The 15,726-nt window shown below is 40.4% G+C and overlaps 2 protein-coding genes across 5 annotated transcripts in view; one reads left to right on the top strand and one right to left on the bottom strand.

Moving 5' to 3' along the window:
• Window positions 1-4,388, bottom strand: part of ACACA (acetyl-CoA carboxylase alpha) — a 274,923-nt gene extending 270,535 nt beyond the window's left edge. Inside the window, exon 1 of one of the 2 annotated variants that reach the window (XM_030296955.1) lies at window positions 3,962-4,388. In XM_030296955.1, coding sequence (XP_030152815.1) covers window positions 3,962-3,999 — 38 coding nt within the window. In that variant the 5' untranslated portion in view covers window positions 4,000-4,388. The remainder of the gene's footprint in view (window positions 1-3,961) is intronic. The other variant, XM_030296959.1, reaches the window with a different exon arrangement.
• A 203-nt stretch (window positions 4,389-4,591) lies between these two features.
• Window positions 4,592-15,726, top strand: part of TADA2A (transcriptional adaptor 2A) — a 52,109-nt gene continuing 40,974 nt past the window's right edge. For 2 of the 3 annotated variants that reach the window (XM_030296969.1, XM_030296967.1), the window contains exons 1-2: window positions 4,592-4,638; window positions 6,794-6,920. In XM_030296969.1, the coding sequence (XP_030152829.1) occupies window positions 6,896-6,920 (25 nt within the window). In that variant the 5' untranslated portion in view covers window positions 4,592-4,638; window positions 6,794-6,895. Of the gene's footprint in view, window positions 4,639-6,793; window positions 6,921-15,163; window positions 15,277-15,726 lie in introns of all 3 variants that reach the window. The other variant, XM_030296968.1, reaches the window with a different exon arrangement.

Genomic DNA, 15,726 nt, shown 5'->3' with positions numbered 1-15,726 from the left:
ACTGTAATCTTTGAGGTTCATGCCTTCTGTGGGGTGAAACCCTCTCTACTAAGTATGTCATGGAAGATTCCTTGCCTTGAAGAGCCCCTGTAACTGGCAAAGGACTTTGCCCCAGGACCTAAATCTCTGGCTAACTTACATTTACTGGGTATACCTTAGAGTTTAAAGGGTAGGAAGTTGAAACCCACAAGGCATAGACTTTTAGATTTTCTGTTTTTATCTACTTGTATACCAAACTTCAAAGAACCACCTCAGTTACAGGAAAAATAAGTATTAGATGAGATAAAGTTCATAAAGACTTTCAGCACTCAGAACAAGTGAGTAACTAGAAATGGTGGAGAATCATTTCCATACAGAGGGAAGCTCAGAACCTGCACTTGATTTTAATTACACCAGCTTAACAGTTGAAGAGCAGCTGCTGAGATATTGTGGACTTGGTCAATGGCACCTACATCATAGACAGACCCTAGCAGTAGGATACAATTTTCCCTCTTGGATTTCAAGTTCCAAAGCCAACCTCCTCCATTAAGGATGGAAGGGCTTCAGGGCACTTGGGTGGCTCAGTCAGTTGAGCGTCTGACTTTGGTTCAGGTCATGATCTCACAGTTTGTGAGTTCAAGCCTCGCGTTGGGCTCTGTGCTGACAGCTCAGAGCCTGGAGCCTGCCTCAGATTCTGTGTCTCCCTCTCTCTCTGCCCCTCTCCTGCTCATGCCCTGTCTCTCTCTCAAAAATAAATAAACGTTAAAAAAAATTTAAGAATGGAAGGGCTTCGAAGATGTGATATCGATCTGTCCTAAAGTTCAACCTTCAAAAATATTACTTCAACATAAACTGATCTTGGATATTATTAATGTAAATTTCTGTCTTATTAAGTTTTTTTCAGGTTCCTTTACAGACATATTTAGTGAGGGAAGAAAAGGCTGTAACCAGTTGAATACAAGGTGCTCTAGAAACATGTTCAGAAGGCTACCCTATGGGGCACCTGGGTGACTCAGTTGGCTAAGTATCTGACTTTGGCTCAGATCATGATCTCACAGTTTATGAGTTCAAGCCACGAGTCAGGCTCTAGGCTGACAGCTCAGAGCCTGGAGCCTGCCTCAGAATCTGTGTCTCCCTCTCTCTCTCTGCCCCTCTCTCACTCATGGTGTGTCTCTCAAAATAAATAAAAACATTTTAAAAAGTAAAAGAAGAAGAAGGAGGAGGAGGAGGAGGAGGAGGAGAAGGCGGCTACTTAACCCAGAGTTTGGGGGCAGGGAGGGGGGTCAGGAGAGATGTTCCTGAGGAAGCGATGTCTAGGCTGAGGTGGAAGAACCAGGCAAAGGAAGCCTGGAAGTATCAGAGTGCATACGGAGGGAGAAATGGAGGTATTTCTGTTGGGCTGGGAAATGAAGAATAGGATGGGGTGGTGCTGACAAAGAAATAGGAAGATTCTAGACCCTGAAGGTCTTTCTACAAACAGTGGCCATATAACTTATTGTACAAACTGAGATGTTTCTGAGAGTGAAATGGGACAATATTACTAATTATAAGAGGACAAGAACAAATCAGAACTGACCTGAGCAAATTGGGACTTACGGTCACCCCCTTTTTTTTTTAAACTTTTATTTTGTGTGTGTGTGTGTGTGTGAGAGAGAGAGAGAGAGCGCGCGCGCGCGCGCGCTGGGGAGAGGCAGAGGGAGAGAGAAGAGAATCTTAAGCAGACTCAACACTCAGCGAGGCAGGGCTCGATCCGATGACCCTGGGATCATGACCTGAGCAAAAATCAAGAGTCCCATGCTCAACCAACCGAGCCACCCTAGCATCGCAGGTCACCTTACTTTTAAGTCATGCTCAGGTGCTTGGACCTGCAGTGAAAGCAGGTATCTTCTTCTCTTCTTATATATAAAGGCAGTGAAGTTACAAAGAAGAAAAGACAGTGTCTGTCCTCAAGCTCTGTCTAAAGAAGACACACATGTAAAGAAATAATTTTAATACGGTTATACAACTTTAGTTCTAGCCTCTCCTCTGAGCTCTAAATTTACATATATCATTTCCACTGAGATTGCAAAATACAAATCCAAAACAGAAATTTTAATTTTTCTTCCCACAGCTGGTCTTTCACTTCCCTTCAGCTGGTCTTAAAATTGATGCCACTATCCACTACATTGCTGAAGGCAAAACCCCAGAAAAGCATTGCCTGAATCAGTGTTATCCTTCTCTCACTGTGCATTTTAAATTCTTCCACATCTTTCTTAAGCACAATAACTAAATTGGGACTTGGAATTCTAATGAGACCCTAACATCAATTGAAGCAGAGGACGATTTTCAGGTGTTTGTGTGCTATGTTTTTAACAAATAGATCCCAGGATTATGTGGGGGATTGTTTTTTCCACAATAGTACAACATTGATGACTCATATTCGACAATCATGACGTCCAGATCTGGATATATGCCCAAGCCAGTCTCAAAAACCTTCAGTTTAGGCGAGAAAGACATGAAGAAAAGGCCTGAAGTGCCTGACCCTATCTCATCTTTGTAAAGATGTGAGTGGTTGCAAAGGTGTAAAGACATAGGTGAAACACCAATGTTGATAAACCATCTGTTGAACGATTGCTGTGTAAAAGGAAAATTTATGTTTTAAAGAGTAATTTTAAAGTTTCTACCATCTATTCTCCACACAGCTGCCAGAGTGATCCTTTCAAAACAAATCTGATTACCTCCCACACCACACATCATGGAGTCTTTCATGAGCCATCTCTGCAAAGAAACTGCTCTAAAATAAATAAAATCCAAATCCACACTCCTTGGCAAAATAAGTTTTCCGAATTGTTAAACCCTAAATAAAAGTTTCCTTCAGTCAAAAAAAAAAAAAAAATCCGATTACTCTTTTGCTCTTAACCCTTCCATGATACTCTACCACATCCTTCCAAAATGCAAAGTCCAACCATGTTGGCTTACGAGATGATGCATGATCTGGTTTCTGCCTTTTCCCAACTTATTTCCCTAATTTGCTGTGCTGCAGCCACATCGGTCTCCTTGCTTCTTCTCCAACAAGTCAAGCAAGTCCCTATCTCAGAGCCACTGCAATTTGCTGCTTCTCTTCTAGAATAGTTTCCCTCTGGAAACCCACGTGCTGCCTTCCTTGTTTAATGATTAGGTTTCTGCTTATGTGCTCTTTCAATTAAGAGGCCTTCCTTGTCTACCTCATCTAAAAGGCCATGCCCACATCATTCTTATCCCTTCATTCTGATTTATTTTTCCTCATAAACTTGACACATTACTGGACATTATCTATTATCTAGTAATACGTGTACTGTTTTGTCAATCTCTCCCACTATTATATGAGGCAGAGACTGTTTTGTTCACTGCTGAATTCTCAGCACCTATAACAGTGTCTGCTCATTAAACATTTGTTGAATAAACGACTGAATAGATTTTCTGATTTACATCAAATGTAAAACTACATTATAATGTATCTACTGGCATGATGCATAGGAAAATGTCTGGAAGACTATAACCAAAATGTTAACTGCTTATTTAACACCAGTAGAAGCTGGTTTTCACATTATTTTCGCTTGTGTGAATTTTCTGATTATTTTTCAGATGAATTTGTAGTATTCATATACTGAAATATGAATAAAGAGGCTACACCGGCAGAAAATGCAAATGAATTCAAACAGAGGTTGGGCATTTTTATGAAACAGACTTCTAAACAGATGTAACCGCATAACGGTGAAATTAACCACGGCTTGAATCCCCTTCCCAACACTTCCTAGCCCCGTGATCCCAAGTTATTTATAAGCCAGTCTCCACGTCTTCACCTGGAAAATGGGGATAATAATAGTGCCTACCTCACAAGGTTGAAGATTAAAATGACACCATGGATGTAAGCGCCTTTGTACAATGCCTGGCATGCAATAAACACTCGACAAATGGTAGCTATTATAATAATTAGTAGTAGTAAAAAGATGTTGGGACGTACCTAGCCCTCAAGATTGACATCAGAGTGGACCACCACATCCTCTCATCATTGCGCCTCTATCTGGGCCCCTAAAGCCCAAAGAGGGGATGGTTCTTTCCAAAGAAGAGAATTTCGACGTTCCAGAAGCATCTGAATAAAACGTACCCTGTTTACCCTTACACCATTCAGTCAGTCTGGTTAATCCACGAGCAGCACTGCAAAACCCGACTGGCCCCAGTTTCCTTCGCTGCAACAGGGGCGGGGGGTGGGAATGTTAGAAACACAAAAGCAGGACGGTACCGGCCCGCTCCACCTCACCGCACTCTGGCGCGGATCGAACGGCGCCACGCACCGGTAAGCCTCTGGCGACCCGCAACGCGCCACACGCAAAAGTGACTGCTGCCCGGACTCAAGTCAGGCAAGCTACTCAGTCAGCCCTACCCCTCTCCGGGCCTCTGCCAGAGGACCGCGGCGGGCGCGCGGCGAAGCCTGGGCGCGGGCCGAGGGGGTGGAGGGGGCGGCGGGGGCGGCGGCGGCGACGGCGACGGCGACAGCGACGGCGGGGCCGCGAAGGCAGGGGAAGGGCGGCGGCGGCGGCGGCGGCGCGCTCGCGCCTGTGCCGCTCGGGAACGAGCACGCACGCCCGGGGGCGCGCGCGGCAGGCGGCACCGCGGCGCGGAAGAAAGGGACGCGACGAGGTGAGGCACGAGGCGCTGTGGGGTGGGTGGCAACGGGGCGCTAGCTCTCTGGCGGCCGAGGGGGTGACGGGGGCCGCGAGTTGCGGCGGGGGAGGGGTCGGGCGTTGAGCCCTGGCGGCTTGGGGGACAAGGCGGGTGGTTGGTGAGGGGAGGTGTGGGGCTACGCCGCGCTTGGGGGAGGGCGGCGCGGGCCCGGCCTGACCCCTCGGCCCCGCCTGGCGGCGAGTCTGGCGCGCCCCGCCCCCTGGGCGGCCCTGGGCGGCAGTGAGCGGCTTAGAGCTTCGGGATTCCTGTCTGTACAGTGGCGCGCCTAATTACGCCAGCAACAGCAGCTCTGGGCCATGCACCTGACCGACGTTACTTTTCCAGTCTGCAAGTAGGCCTCGCACACTAGGTAGGAGCTGAGGCCGACTGAGGCTCAGGTGCAATGACTTGCCCAAGATCACACAGTTCAATAAGGAACGAAGCGAGGAACTCATCCTTGTTTGCAAAATTCCAAAGATTGCACCAATCCAAAGATTGCACACAGAACGCCGTTCTTCACAGTGCCTGCCTTCCTTCTCCCAGTGACTTTGAATTTGGCAGATGTTAATCTGGAGCCACCACCCATCCTTTCATGGATGTTAGTGTCAGAAATATCTCTCGTGAGAAGAAAGGAGGGGAAAAAATAAAATTACGCTTATTGCGATATTGCGATTGTGATGTGGAATGTTTATACATCCTTTATTTGATCATTTCTGTTAACCTCTGTTGAAATGTCCCTTTTGTTCACAATCTTTAAGACATCGTGCAGGTAGTAGTCTCAGAGCTTCCTTCTTTAAAAAAGCAGCATGCCTGAGAAGGTTGGGAGGATTCAAAGATAATCCACATACAGTGGTACAACGGTACCTGGCACATAAGAAAAGTTCAGTAAATGTTGGCCATTATTTTATTACTGAGTACATAGTACCTCTTGCTAAAGCCATTTTTCTTCAGAGACTAACTCCCTGGGACTAGAGCAGGCAGAGAACCATCCTATCCCAGCCCATTTCAGAAAAGACAAGTTGTTGCTAGCCAATGCTATCTGAATGTCATTATGACTTAATGATTAATTATACCTTAAGCTCAGAATACCAGGTTAAAGAAGTCACTCCAAGAGAACTACAGATGAACATTTAGTTAAAACTAACATTTGTCCATTACATTTTCTTTATTGAGTTCTTTCTCTGTGTTTGCACTTCAAAGCATGCAGATGTGTATTGGATAGTAGTCCCTGCTTTCATTTAGTCTAGAAATGGAAAAAATATGCATCCAGAAGTAATCCTCACAAAGTAGAATGAAAAATGTCAGAAAGGAGATAGCTAAGGAGCTATGTGACTATAGAAGAAAGGTGGATATTTTCTTGGCTTAGTGTGAAATATGATTTCATTTCTACCTTCAAGAAAATACTTTGTACATTGTACAAACATTAAGTACTTGTTCAAAGAGTAACTAAGTGAACAAATGTATGTTGTAATAGACAGGGTTCCTTGGTTTCTACTAAAAGAAACTCATTCATATTAAACTATTATTCGAAAGGTAGAGAAATGAGAAGAAAAACTAAACAGTTGGGCCACCCTTGGGGATGGGGATCTCAACAGCCAGAGCTCATGGACCAAATTCTTTGATTAGTGAATGACTGGGCTCCAACTGCCTTCTTCCTTACATGTCTTACTGAAGATTCAGATTTCCATAAGATAGCTGGTTGCTTTAGCTGTGGGGATGAAGTATAGAGTATTGTGATTGGGAAACTGACTCATCCACATTTCATATCGTTCTAGTGGGGTTACCAAAGGAAAGAGTGTTAAGGAGAGAAGTAATACCGGGTAGAGAAAAATAGTAGTTGTGTATTAGAGATATATAACCTTTATAAAGGGCTTACTGTGGATAATGTACCAGGTACCATGGTACATTATTTATATGGATTTTGGTATTTAATCCTCATGATAACTCTAGGAAGTAGATACTGTTTATCATACCCACTTTACAGACGAGGAAATAGGCTTATAGAGGTAAAATAATTTGCTTATCATTACAAAACTAGAATGTGGCAGAATTGAGTACATTGCATCATCTTCTCTGTATCTTATTTCTTTGAATTATTTCCTGATTGGTGTGCCACTTTGTATGTTCATAGGAGGGCATCAAGCTTTGGTGTATGTTTTGGCCAGTTCTGACTTCTTTTTGAAGGAGCACTGCATTGAGGAAGATCAAAACAAGATTGTTTGCAAATTAGAGAATGGACCGTTTGGGTTCCTTCAGCAGTAAGTATAGTGGGAACAAGTCCCAGGCGAATATTAACAGCAAATTGAAGTAGAATTGATCAAAGAAGAAAAATAAGCACTTTGAAGTTAAACAAAGCCCTGAGAATCTGATCCTAAAGGAATAACGGTATCAAATCAGAATAAAATTAACAATATTTAGGGGCACCTGGGAGGTTCAGTTGGTTAATGTCTGACTCTGTTTTGGCTCAGGTCATGATCTCACAGTTTGTGGAATCAAGCCCTGAATCAGGTTCTGTGCTGATAGAGTGGAGCCTACTTGGGATTCTCTCTCCCTCTCTCTCTCTGTCCCTCTCTCATTCGCTCTATCAAAATAAATAAATAAACTTAAAAAAGTTAACAATACTTATTGATTGTCCACGAAACAAATAACATAAACATATCACTCTAGGTCTCATAAGAAAACTGTGCTCAGGCATAGTATGATTAACCTGCAATTAGACTTAAGAAAGCAGTTGGATTACTGTTTAGAACAAGAACATATTTCAGATGCCTTGATAAGAAACAATGTCAGTGCGGGGTGCCTGGGTGACTCAGTCAGTTGAGCGACCTACTTTGGCTCAGGTCATGATCTCATAGCCCATAAGTTTGAGCCCCGCGTTGGGCTCTGTGACAGCTCAGAGCCTGGAGCCTGCTTCAGATTCTGTCTCCTCTCTCTGCCCCTCACCTGCTTGCTGTCTCTCTCTCTCTCTCTCTCAAAAATAAATAAAAACATTAAAAAGAAAAAAAAAAAAACGTCAGTGGTAGGATAAAAGACATGCTCCTCTCCCCCTTCTCTTTTAAAAAGGTGGAACTTGTGTTCTATGAGTGAACCACTATAGTAATAATGCAGAGAATTATGGTATATGTGTAAAATAAATTCAGGCAGCTACAGCTATGGAGAAGAAAATATACTGTCTTTTCTTTGTTTCTGATAAGAGATTTGGCAGAAATCGGAATTCTATTGTTAGGTATTAGTAGTGTCCCAATGACAAGAAATAAAAAGGCACTTTTGGGTGTTGTTTCCTCTTCAGCAGTTTCTTTTTCTTTTTCTTTTTTTTAACGTTTATTCATTTTTGAGAGACGGAGTGTGAGTGGGGGAGAGGCGGGGAGAGGCAGGGAGAGAGGGAGACACAGAATCTGAAGCAGGCTCCAGGCTCCGAGCTGTCAGCACAGAGCCTGATAGAGGGCTCGAACCCACGGACCATGAGATCATGACCTTGAGTCAGAGGCCCAACTGACTGAGCCACCCAGGCTCCCCTCTTTTTTTTTTTTTTTTAATGTTTATTTAGTTTTGAGAGAGAGGGGGAATCCCAAACAGGCTCCACACTGTCAGCGCAGAACCTGATGGGGGAGCTCAATCCCACGAACTGTGAGATCATGACCTGAGCCAAAATCAAGTGATGCTCAACCAACCGAGCTACCCAGGAGCCCCTCAGCAATTTATTTTATTTTACTTTACTTTATTTTATTTTATTTTATTTTATTTTATTTTATTTTATTTTTAAATATATGAAATTTATTGTCAAATTGGTTTCCATACAACACCCAGTGCTCATCCCAAACATGCCCTCTTCAATACCCATCACCCACCCTCCCCTCCCTCCCACCCCCCATCAGCCCTCAGTTTGTTCTCATTTTTTAAGAGTCTCTTATGCTTTGGCTCTCTCCCACTCTAACCTCTCTTTTTTTTTTTCTTCCCCTCCCCCATGGGTTCCTGTTAAGTTTCTCAGGATCCACATAAGAGTGAAAACATATGGTATCTGTCTTTCTCTGTATGGCTTATTTCACTTAGCATCACACTCTCCAGTTCCATCCACGTTGCTACAAAGGGCTATATTTCATTCTTTCTCATTGCCATGTAGTGTTCCATTGTGTATATAAACCACAATTTCTTTATCCATTCATCAGTTGATGGACATTTAGGCTCTTCCATAATTTGGCTAATGTTGAAAGTGCTACTATAAACATTGGGGTACAAGTGCCCCTATGCATCGGTACTCCTGTATCCCTTGGGTAAATTCCTAGCAGTGCTACTGCTGGGTCATAGGGTAGGTCATTTTTTAATTTTGTGAGGAACCTCCACACTGTTTTCCAGAGTGGCTGCACCAGTTTGCATTCCCACCAACAGTGCAAGAGGGTTCCTTTTTCTCCACATCCTCTCCAGCATCTATAGTCTCCTGATTTGTTCATTTTGGCCACTCTGACTGGCATGAGGTGATATCTGAGTGTGGTTTTGATTTGTATTTCCCTGATGAGGAGCGACGTTGAGCATCTTTTCATGTGCCTGTTGGCCATCCGGATGTCTTCGTTAGAGAAGCGTCTATTCATTTTTCTGCCCATTTCTTCACTGGATTATTTGTCTTTCAGGTGTGGAATTTGGTGAGCTCTTTATAGATTTTGGATACTAGCCCTTTGTCCGATATGTCATTAGCAACTATCTTTTCCCATTCCGTTGGTTGCCTTTTAGTTTTGTTGATTGTTTCCTTTGCTGTGCAGAAGCTTTTTATCTTCATGAGGTCCCAATAGTTCATTTTTGCTTTTAATTCCCTTGCCTTTGGGGATGTGTCAAATAAGAAATTGCTATGGCTGAGGTCAGAGAGGTCTTTTCCTGTTTTCTCCTCTAGGGTTTTGATGGTTTCCTGTCTCACATTCAGGTCCTTTATCCATTTTGAGCTTATTTTTGTGAATGGTGTGAGAAAGTGGTCTAGTTTCAGCCTTCTGCATGTTGCTGTCCAGTTCTCCCAGCACCATTTGTTAAAGAGGCTGTCTTTTTTCCATTGGATGTTCTTTCCTGCTTTGTCAAAGATTAGCTGACCATACTTTTGTGGGACTAGTTCTGGGGTTTCTAATCTATTCCATTGGTCTATGTGTCTGTTTTTGTGCCAATACCATGCTGTCTTGATGATTACAGCTTTGTAGTAGAGGCTAAAGTCTGGGATTGTGATGCCTCCTGCTTTGGTCTTCTTCTTCAAAATTACTTTGGCTATTCGGGGCCTTTTGTGGTTCCATGTGAATTTTAGGATTGCTTGTTCTAGCTTCGAGAAGAATGCCCTCAGCAATTTCTTAAAAAGCCTCTTATTTACTCTGTCATCATACTCCTATAAAATTAAGACAGAATGAAGTCTTCAAACACATCTAGTTCAAATCTCTCATTTTACATATAGAAAAAACCTGAATGAATTTTTCTAATGCTGGAAGTGTAAACAGAAACCACTCCTGTTTCCCTTTTTAAGATAATTTTTAGGGGCACCTGGGTGGTGCAATCAGTTAAGTGTCTGACTCTGGGTTTCAGCTCAGGTCATGATCTCAACAGTTTGAGTTCGAGCCCCTACTTGAAATTCTCTCTCCCTCTCTCTGCTGCTCCCCTGCTCATGTCCTCTGTCTCTCAAAATAAATAAACTTAAAAAAATTAAAAAATATAAAATAAAATAATTTTGAAACTTTTATGGAACTTTTTTTCTGGAAATAATTTCAAACTTACAGGAAAATTAGAAGAATAAGAATCATACAAATAATCACCATACACTTGTTAACTTCTTACTCATTTGCACGTATTCTCTTTCTTTATAAGTATATAAATACATATATTAGATTTAATATAAATACATATATTAGATTTAATATATGTATTTATATACTGTATTATATACTTATAGGTAGACAGAGATACCCCATTTTTTCTTCAGAGTCATTTAAAGGTAAGGGACATAGATCATGTCCCTTTACCCCTAAGTACTTTATTGCTTATTTCCTAAGAATAGGGATATTCTGTTTTATAACTTCAGTAATCAACTTTAGTGAACTTAATAATCAATAAAATACTTTTATCCAGTCTACCATCTGTTGTTCAGTTTTGTAAGCTTGACTCAACAATGTCCTTTATGGTGTTTTTTTCATTCCAGTACAGGATATAGTCAGGGGTCAGGTCTAACATGAAGTTGCTAAGTTTCTTTAGCCTTCTTTAAGTTGAAACATTTCCACAGCCTTTGTCTTTAGTCACATTGATACTTTTTTTTTTTTAAATGTTTATCTTAAATGTTTATCTTTAATGTTTATCTTTAAATGTTTATCTAAAACATTGCTTTTGAGAGAGAGGGAGACACAGAATCTGAAACAGTCTCCAAGTTCCAAGGTGTCAGCACACTGATGCGGGGTTCGAACCCACGAACCATGAGATCATGACCTGTGCTGAAGTCAGACAGTCAACCGACTGAGCCACCCAGGTGCCCCCATGATGTTGATACTTTTGAAGAATACAGGCCCACCCTTCCTCCCTCCCCCTTTTTAAAATAGAGGTTTCTCGTTTTGGGTTTGTTTGGGTCTTACTCTACCCCTCGTTGGTGATAATGGTTTGAAGACCCAGTCATGGTGTTTGTTTTTCTCCACTGTATACTTTGTATTTTTCTCTTGCATATGATAAATAATCCATAGGAAGACACTTTCAGGCCGTAAAATATCTTGCTCCTCATCAAATTTCTCCTTAGATTTAACATCCATTATGATTTTTGCCTGATCCAATCTTTACTGTCATGGTTGCAAAATGATGTTTTTTCCCCCCAAATCCAGCACTCTCCAAATTTGCTAGTTAGCACTTAAATAATCTGTTTATATAATTATATGTATTACAGATAATATATATAATGATATGTGTTTATAATTTTTTGATTATATAATCAAGACACCTCCCATCTCCCTTATTTATTTGACTTAAGTGTGGACGCATGAATTCCTATTTTCAAGAGTTTATAATTCATTATTATACTTAATTATTTTGGTTCCCAGATTGTCCCCATTTGACCACTGTGAGAGCTCCTTCATTCTGTCTCCTACATCCTTGTGACATAACACCCATCACTTTTTTGAGCATCTCCTTACTTTTTGGCTATATGTTCCAGGTGCATCTTGTATCTCCCCTGCCCCAGCCCTGGAATTAGCCACTTCTCTGAGGAGCCCTGGTCCTTTTAGAGGGGAATGACATTAGAGACCAAGATCTAGTCATTTTTCATTGCTACTAGCATGTCTTTATCTTGGTCCTTTGGCCTACAGAGCTCTGAAATATGTGTATATATGCTGTGTACGTATATACCAATATACATTATATCTGTTCATACATACACTTTTAAGAAATCGTGAGTTCACACTGATACATCCCATTCATCTTCATAGGCTTTTTTCTTGTTTTCTCCCATTCTTTATTTGTATGTCCTTTCCTCAGTGAGAACCTTGACTCCCAACATCAGCACATTTACTCATTTGCTCAGTTTTTTAATACATCCAAAATTATTTCAGAATTGCTTTTCACATACCGCTACATGTAACAGACCTACTTCAACAAGTTCAGGATTTGTTTGCAATTCTCCCCTGCATCACCCAAGAATATCCCCTATTCTTATGATTAAATGTTCATAAGTTACTTGGATTTTTTTTTCCTTTTCAGTGTGGTTATAGTATTCTTTTGAAGTACTGTCGGGTTCATTTGTTGATTCTGCTTTTCGTTTTCCCTTTTTATATTTATTAATTTGTTTTTTGTAAATTTGTATAACATACACTTCCAAAAATCAAAACTATACAAAAATATATATTTAGAGAATTGTTACTCCTTTCTGTGTCTCTTCCACTCCATTCCATCACCTCCCCACCCCTTTGTAGGTGTCTAACTTCATTGTTTTCTAGTTTATCTGTCCTTTATTTCTTTTTGCAAAGAAAAGCAGACATACATGTGTTTGGGTTTTTCCCCCCTCTCATTTCTTACAGGAAAGGTAGCATCCTATGTAAGTTTTTTTGCAGTTTGGTTTTTTTCACTTAATAGTATCTTCTTGGAAATACTATATTAGATTGTAAAGGCCATTGTTGGATATCTAGGTAGTATTTTGTAATTTACAAATAATGTTCTAATGCATTCCTATTAGCAGTATATGAGAATACCTATTTCTCTACATTCTTAGTAAGAGAGTATTATCAAGCTTTTGAATTTTTGCCATTCTGATGGGTGAGAAATTATATCTCTATAGCTTTCTCTTATGAGTGCAGTTGAGTGTCATTTCATATGTTTGAGGGCCATTTTTAAATTTTCTCCCTTTTTTCTAGTTATTCATTTCTTTTGCAATAGGATTTTTGTTCTTTTTTCCCCCTCAGTTTTTATTTTATTTTATTTTTTTTTAATGTTTATTTACTTTTGAGAGAGAGAGAGAGAGACCACGAGTTGAGGAGGGGGTAGAGAGAGAGAGGGAGACGCAAAAGCCGAAGCAACCTCCAGGCTCTGAGCTGTCAGCACAGAGCTGGATGTGGGGCTCGAACTCGAACCATGAGATCATGACCTGGGCCTAAGTCGGACGCTTAACCAACTGAGCCACCCAGGCGCCCCTCCCCCTCAGTTTTTAAAAGTTCTTTGTATATCGGGGACTTTAGCCCTTTATCTGTAATACGTTTGCAAATAATTTCTTCTAGGCTACTTGCCTTTTTTATCTTGCTTATGGTATTTTTTGCCCTGGAAGTTTTTTGTTCCTGTTATTTATGTAGTCAAACTTACTGACCTTTTATTGCCTTTAGATTTTGAATGATGGCAAAAAAGTCTTTCCATACTCCTAGGTTATAGAAAAGTTGTAGAATGTCTCTGCGAAGGAGAGTTTGGCTACGTGTATCAAAAACCCTCTGTAGGCTTGACAGTTCTAGAAAAATATATTTTCTGAGGAATACAGCAGCATTCTTCGTAATAGTGAAAAGTTGGAAACAACATAAATGCCCATCAGTAGGGAACTGGTTAGATTTGTTGTTTTCAGCCTTACAAGACCCCATGTTTTCTTTTTAGAATATTTTTAGAGCCCCTTCACTCTTTGAAGAGGAAATACACAGATAACATAGCACATCTACACCCATGATTTTAAAGAAACAGAAATAATGCCCTAACTATAATACAAAGGATAAATAAAAGAGAATAATGAACTAATGTAATTTATAATAAAATAATATGTATCTCAATATGCTTAGACACGATTTCAGTAGAAGACATAATAATGACAAGTAGTCAGATGCTTAACACCCATATTTTGAATCATTGTGCATCTTACAACTACAAAAGCACAATGATTCATGTGTGTTGTATTGGTGACTCAGAAACCCCACAAGCTTGAATAACTCTTGGTAAAGTTCTGAACAAAACAAGATATAATCTCCTGTAGAAGTATGTGCAGTTGCCTTCTTAGAAAATTAAATGTATTTTAAAACTATCAAAAACATTTTGTTTTATATGTAATATGGAATTAAGTTCTAGGTCATGTAATTATGAACAGGTTTTCCACCACCTTGAATGTCTGTTGGGACATTTGAAAGTTATGTAGGACACAGGCCACTTTTTTGTTGTGTAGGTATGTCTTGAGTCTTGTAGGATATCTAGCATCCATGGTCCCAAACCTGCTAGATGCCAGTAGTGCTCTCTAGTCATTGTGGCCAACGAAAAAACATTTCCTCAGATTTCCAAAATGCCTTCTTACGGGGCAGTGGAAAACCATAAGGTTAGATGGTTGTTACAGTGGAATATTATTCATCCATTAAAAAGAACGATGTATGTGTACTATCATGAAAGATGTTTGACAGTATATTGTCGAGTGAAAAAAAAAGGCTACAAAACATCGTGTATGGTATCTCACTTTTGCTAAATATATATACACACATACATAAAAGACTAGAAATCAAAATATTAATAGAGGATGACTTTATGCCTTTGTTGTCTAAAATTTTTTAACTATAAATTGGATTTTTACTAAATAATCCCTTCTTGGGGCACCTAGGTGGCTCAGTAGGTTAAGCATCTGACTCTTGATTTCGTCTCAGGTCATAGTCTCCCGGTTGTGAGATCGAGCCCCATGTCGAGCTCTCCACTAAGTGTGGAGCCAGTTTAAGATTCTCTCTCTTCCTCTGTACCTCTCTCCTGCTCACAAGTGGTCTCTCTCTATAAAAAAATAAAAAATTACTTCTTGATGTAAAGGTTTAAAAGCTCTTTTACTTGGATCCAGGACTGACTTTTTTTCCTGAAGAAAGAAAAACAAGCTTACATCATTAAAATAAAAGAATGTGAGGAAGAAGGTAATTTGGTAAAAATTGTCATCTGACTTAATATAAAACAATTTTTGTTGTTCCATGTCAAAATTTAAAATGGGACAAGTGGGGTAGTTGCTGTTCCCTATATTTATTTTGAAGCTATTGCCAGAAGGATTATGTTTCTTTCCCCTGTTATTTTCCTCCAGGTCTTCATTTAGAAACAAATGAAAAGAACAATAAATAATCATCACTTGAAGGAGGGAAAGGTGCCTTGAAGAGTGTTTCTTGGACTCTAGGAAGGAAAATGCTATTACAGAATGTGAGAAATCCTGCCCTAGGCTATAAGCAAATTAAATCCTTTCATCTTCCTTCAAAGCCTGTATTTTCTTAAGACTTCTGCTGTTGATCATAGAGAACTACTTGGCTAAGTTGCCCTAACTCTAGAGGGGCAGAGTTTGGAGCAACCAGGGACACACATATCGGCCTTTAAATCACTTGAAAGAGTTTGGATTGTACTTCTTGCCTTAATATTTCAGAGATGATATGGTCATTGGAAATGGAGGAAGGTCTGCTTTGTTCTCTACTGTGAGAGAAAGGAAGGGAGCTTTCCTGGGTTTAAATTTCAACTCAGATATAAAGCTGTATATCCCAAGACATTTATTTATTTGTTTGTTACATTTATTCATTCATTTTGAGAGAGAGAGGGAGGGGCAGAGAGAGTGAGAGACAGAATCCCAAGCTCAGTGTGGAGCTCAAACTCATGAACCTT

The sequence above is a fragment of the Lynx canadensis genome, chromosome E1, assembly GCF_007474595.2.
Source record: "Lynx canadensis isolate LIC74 chromosome E1, mLynCan4.pri.v2, whole genome shotgun sequence".
In the NCBI taxonomy this organism is placed as follows: Eukaryota; Metazoa; Chordata; class Mammalia; order Carnivora; family Felidae; genus Lynx; species Lynx canadensis.
Note: the sequence above shows the minus strand (reverse complement) of the source record. Positions and strands in the feature narration are given on the sequence as shown.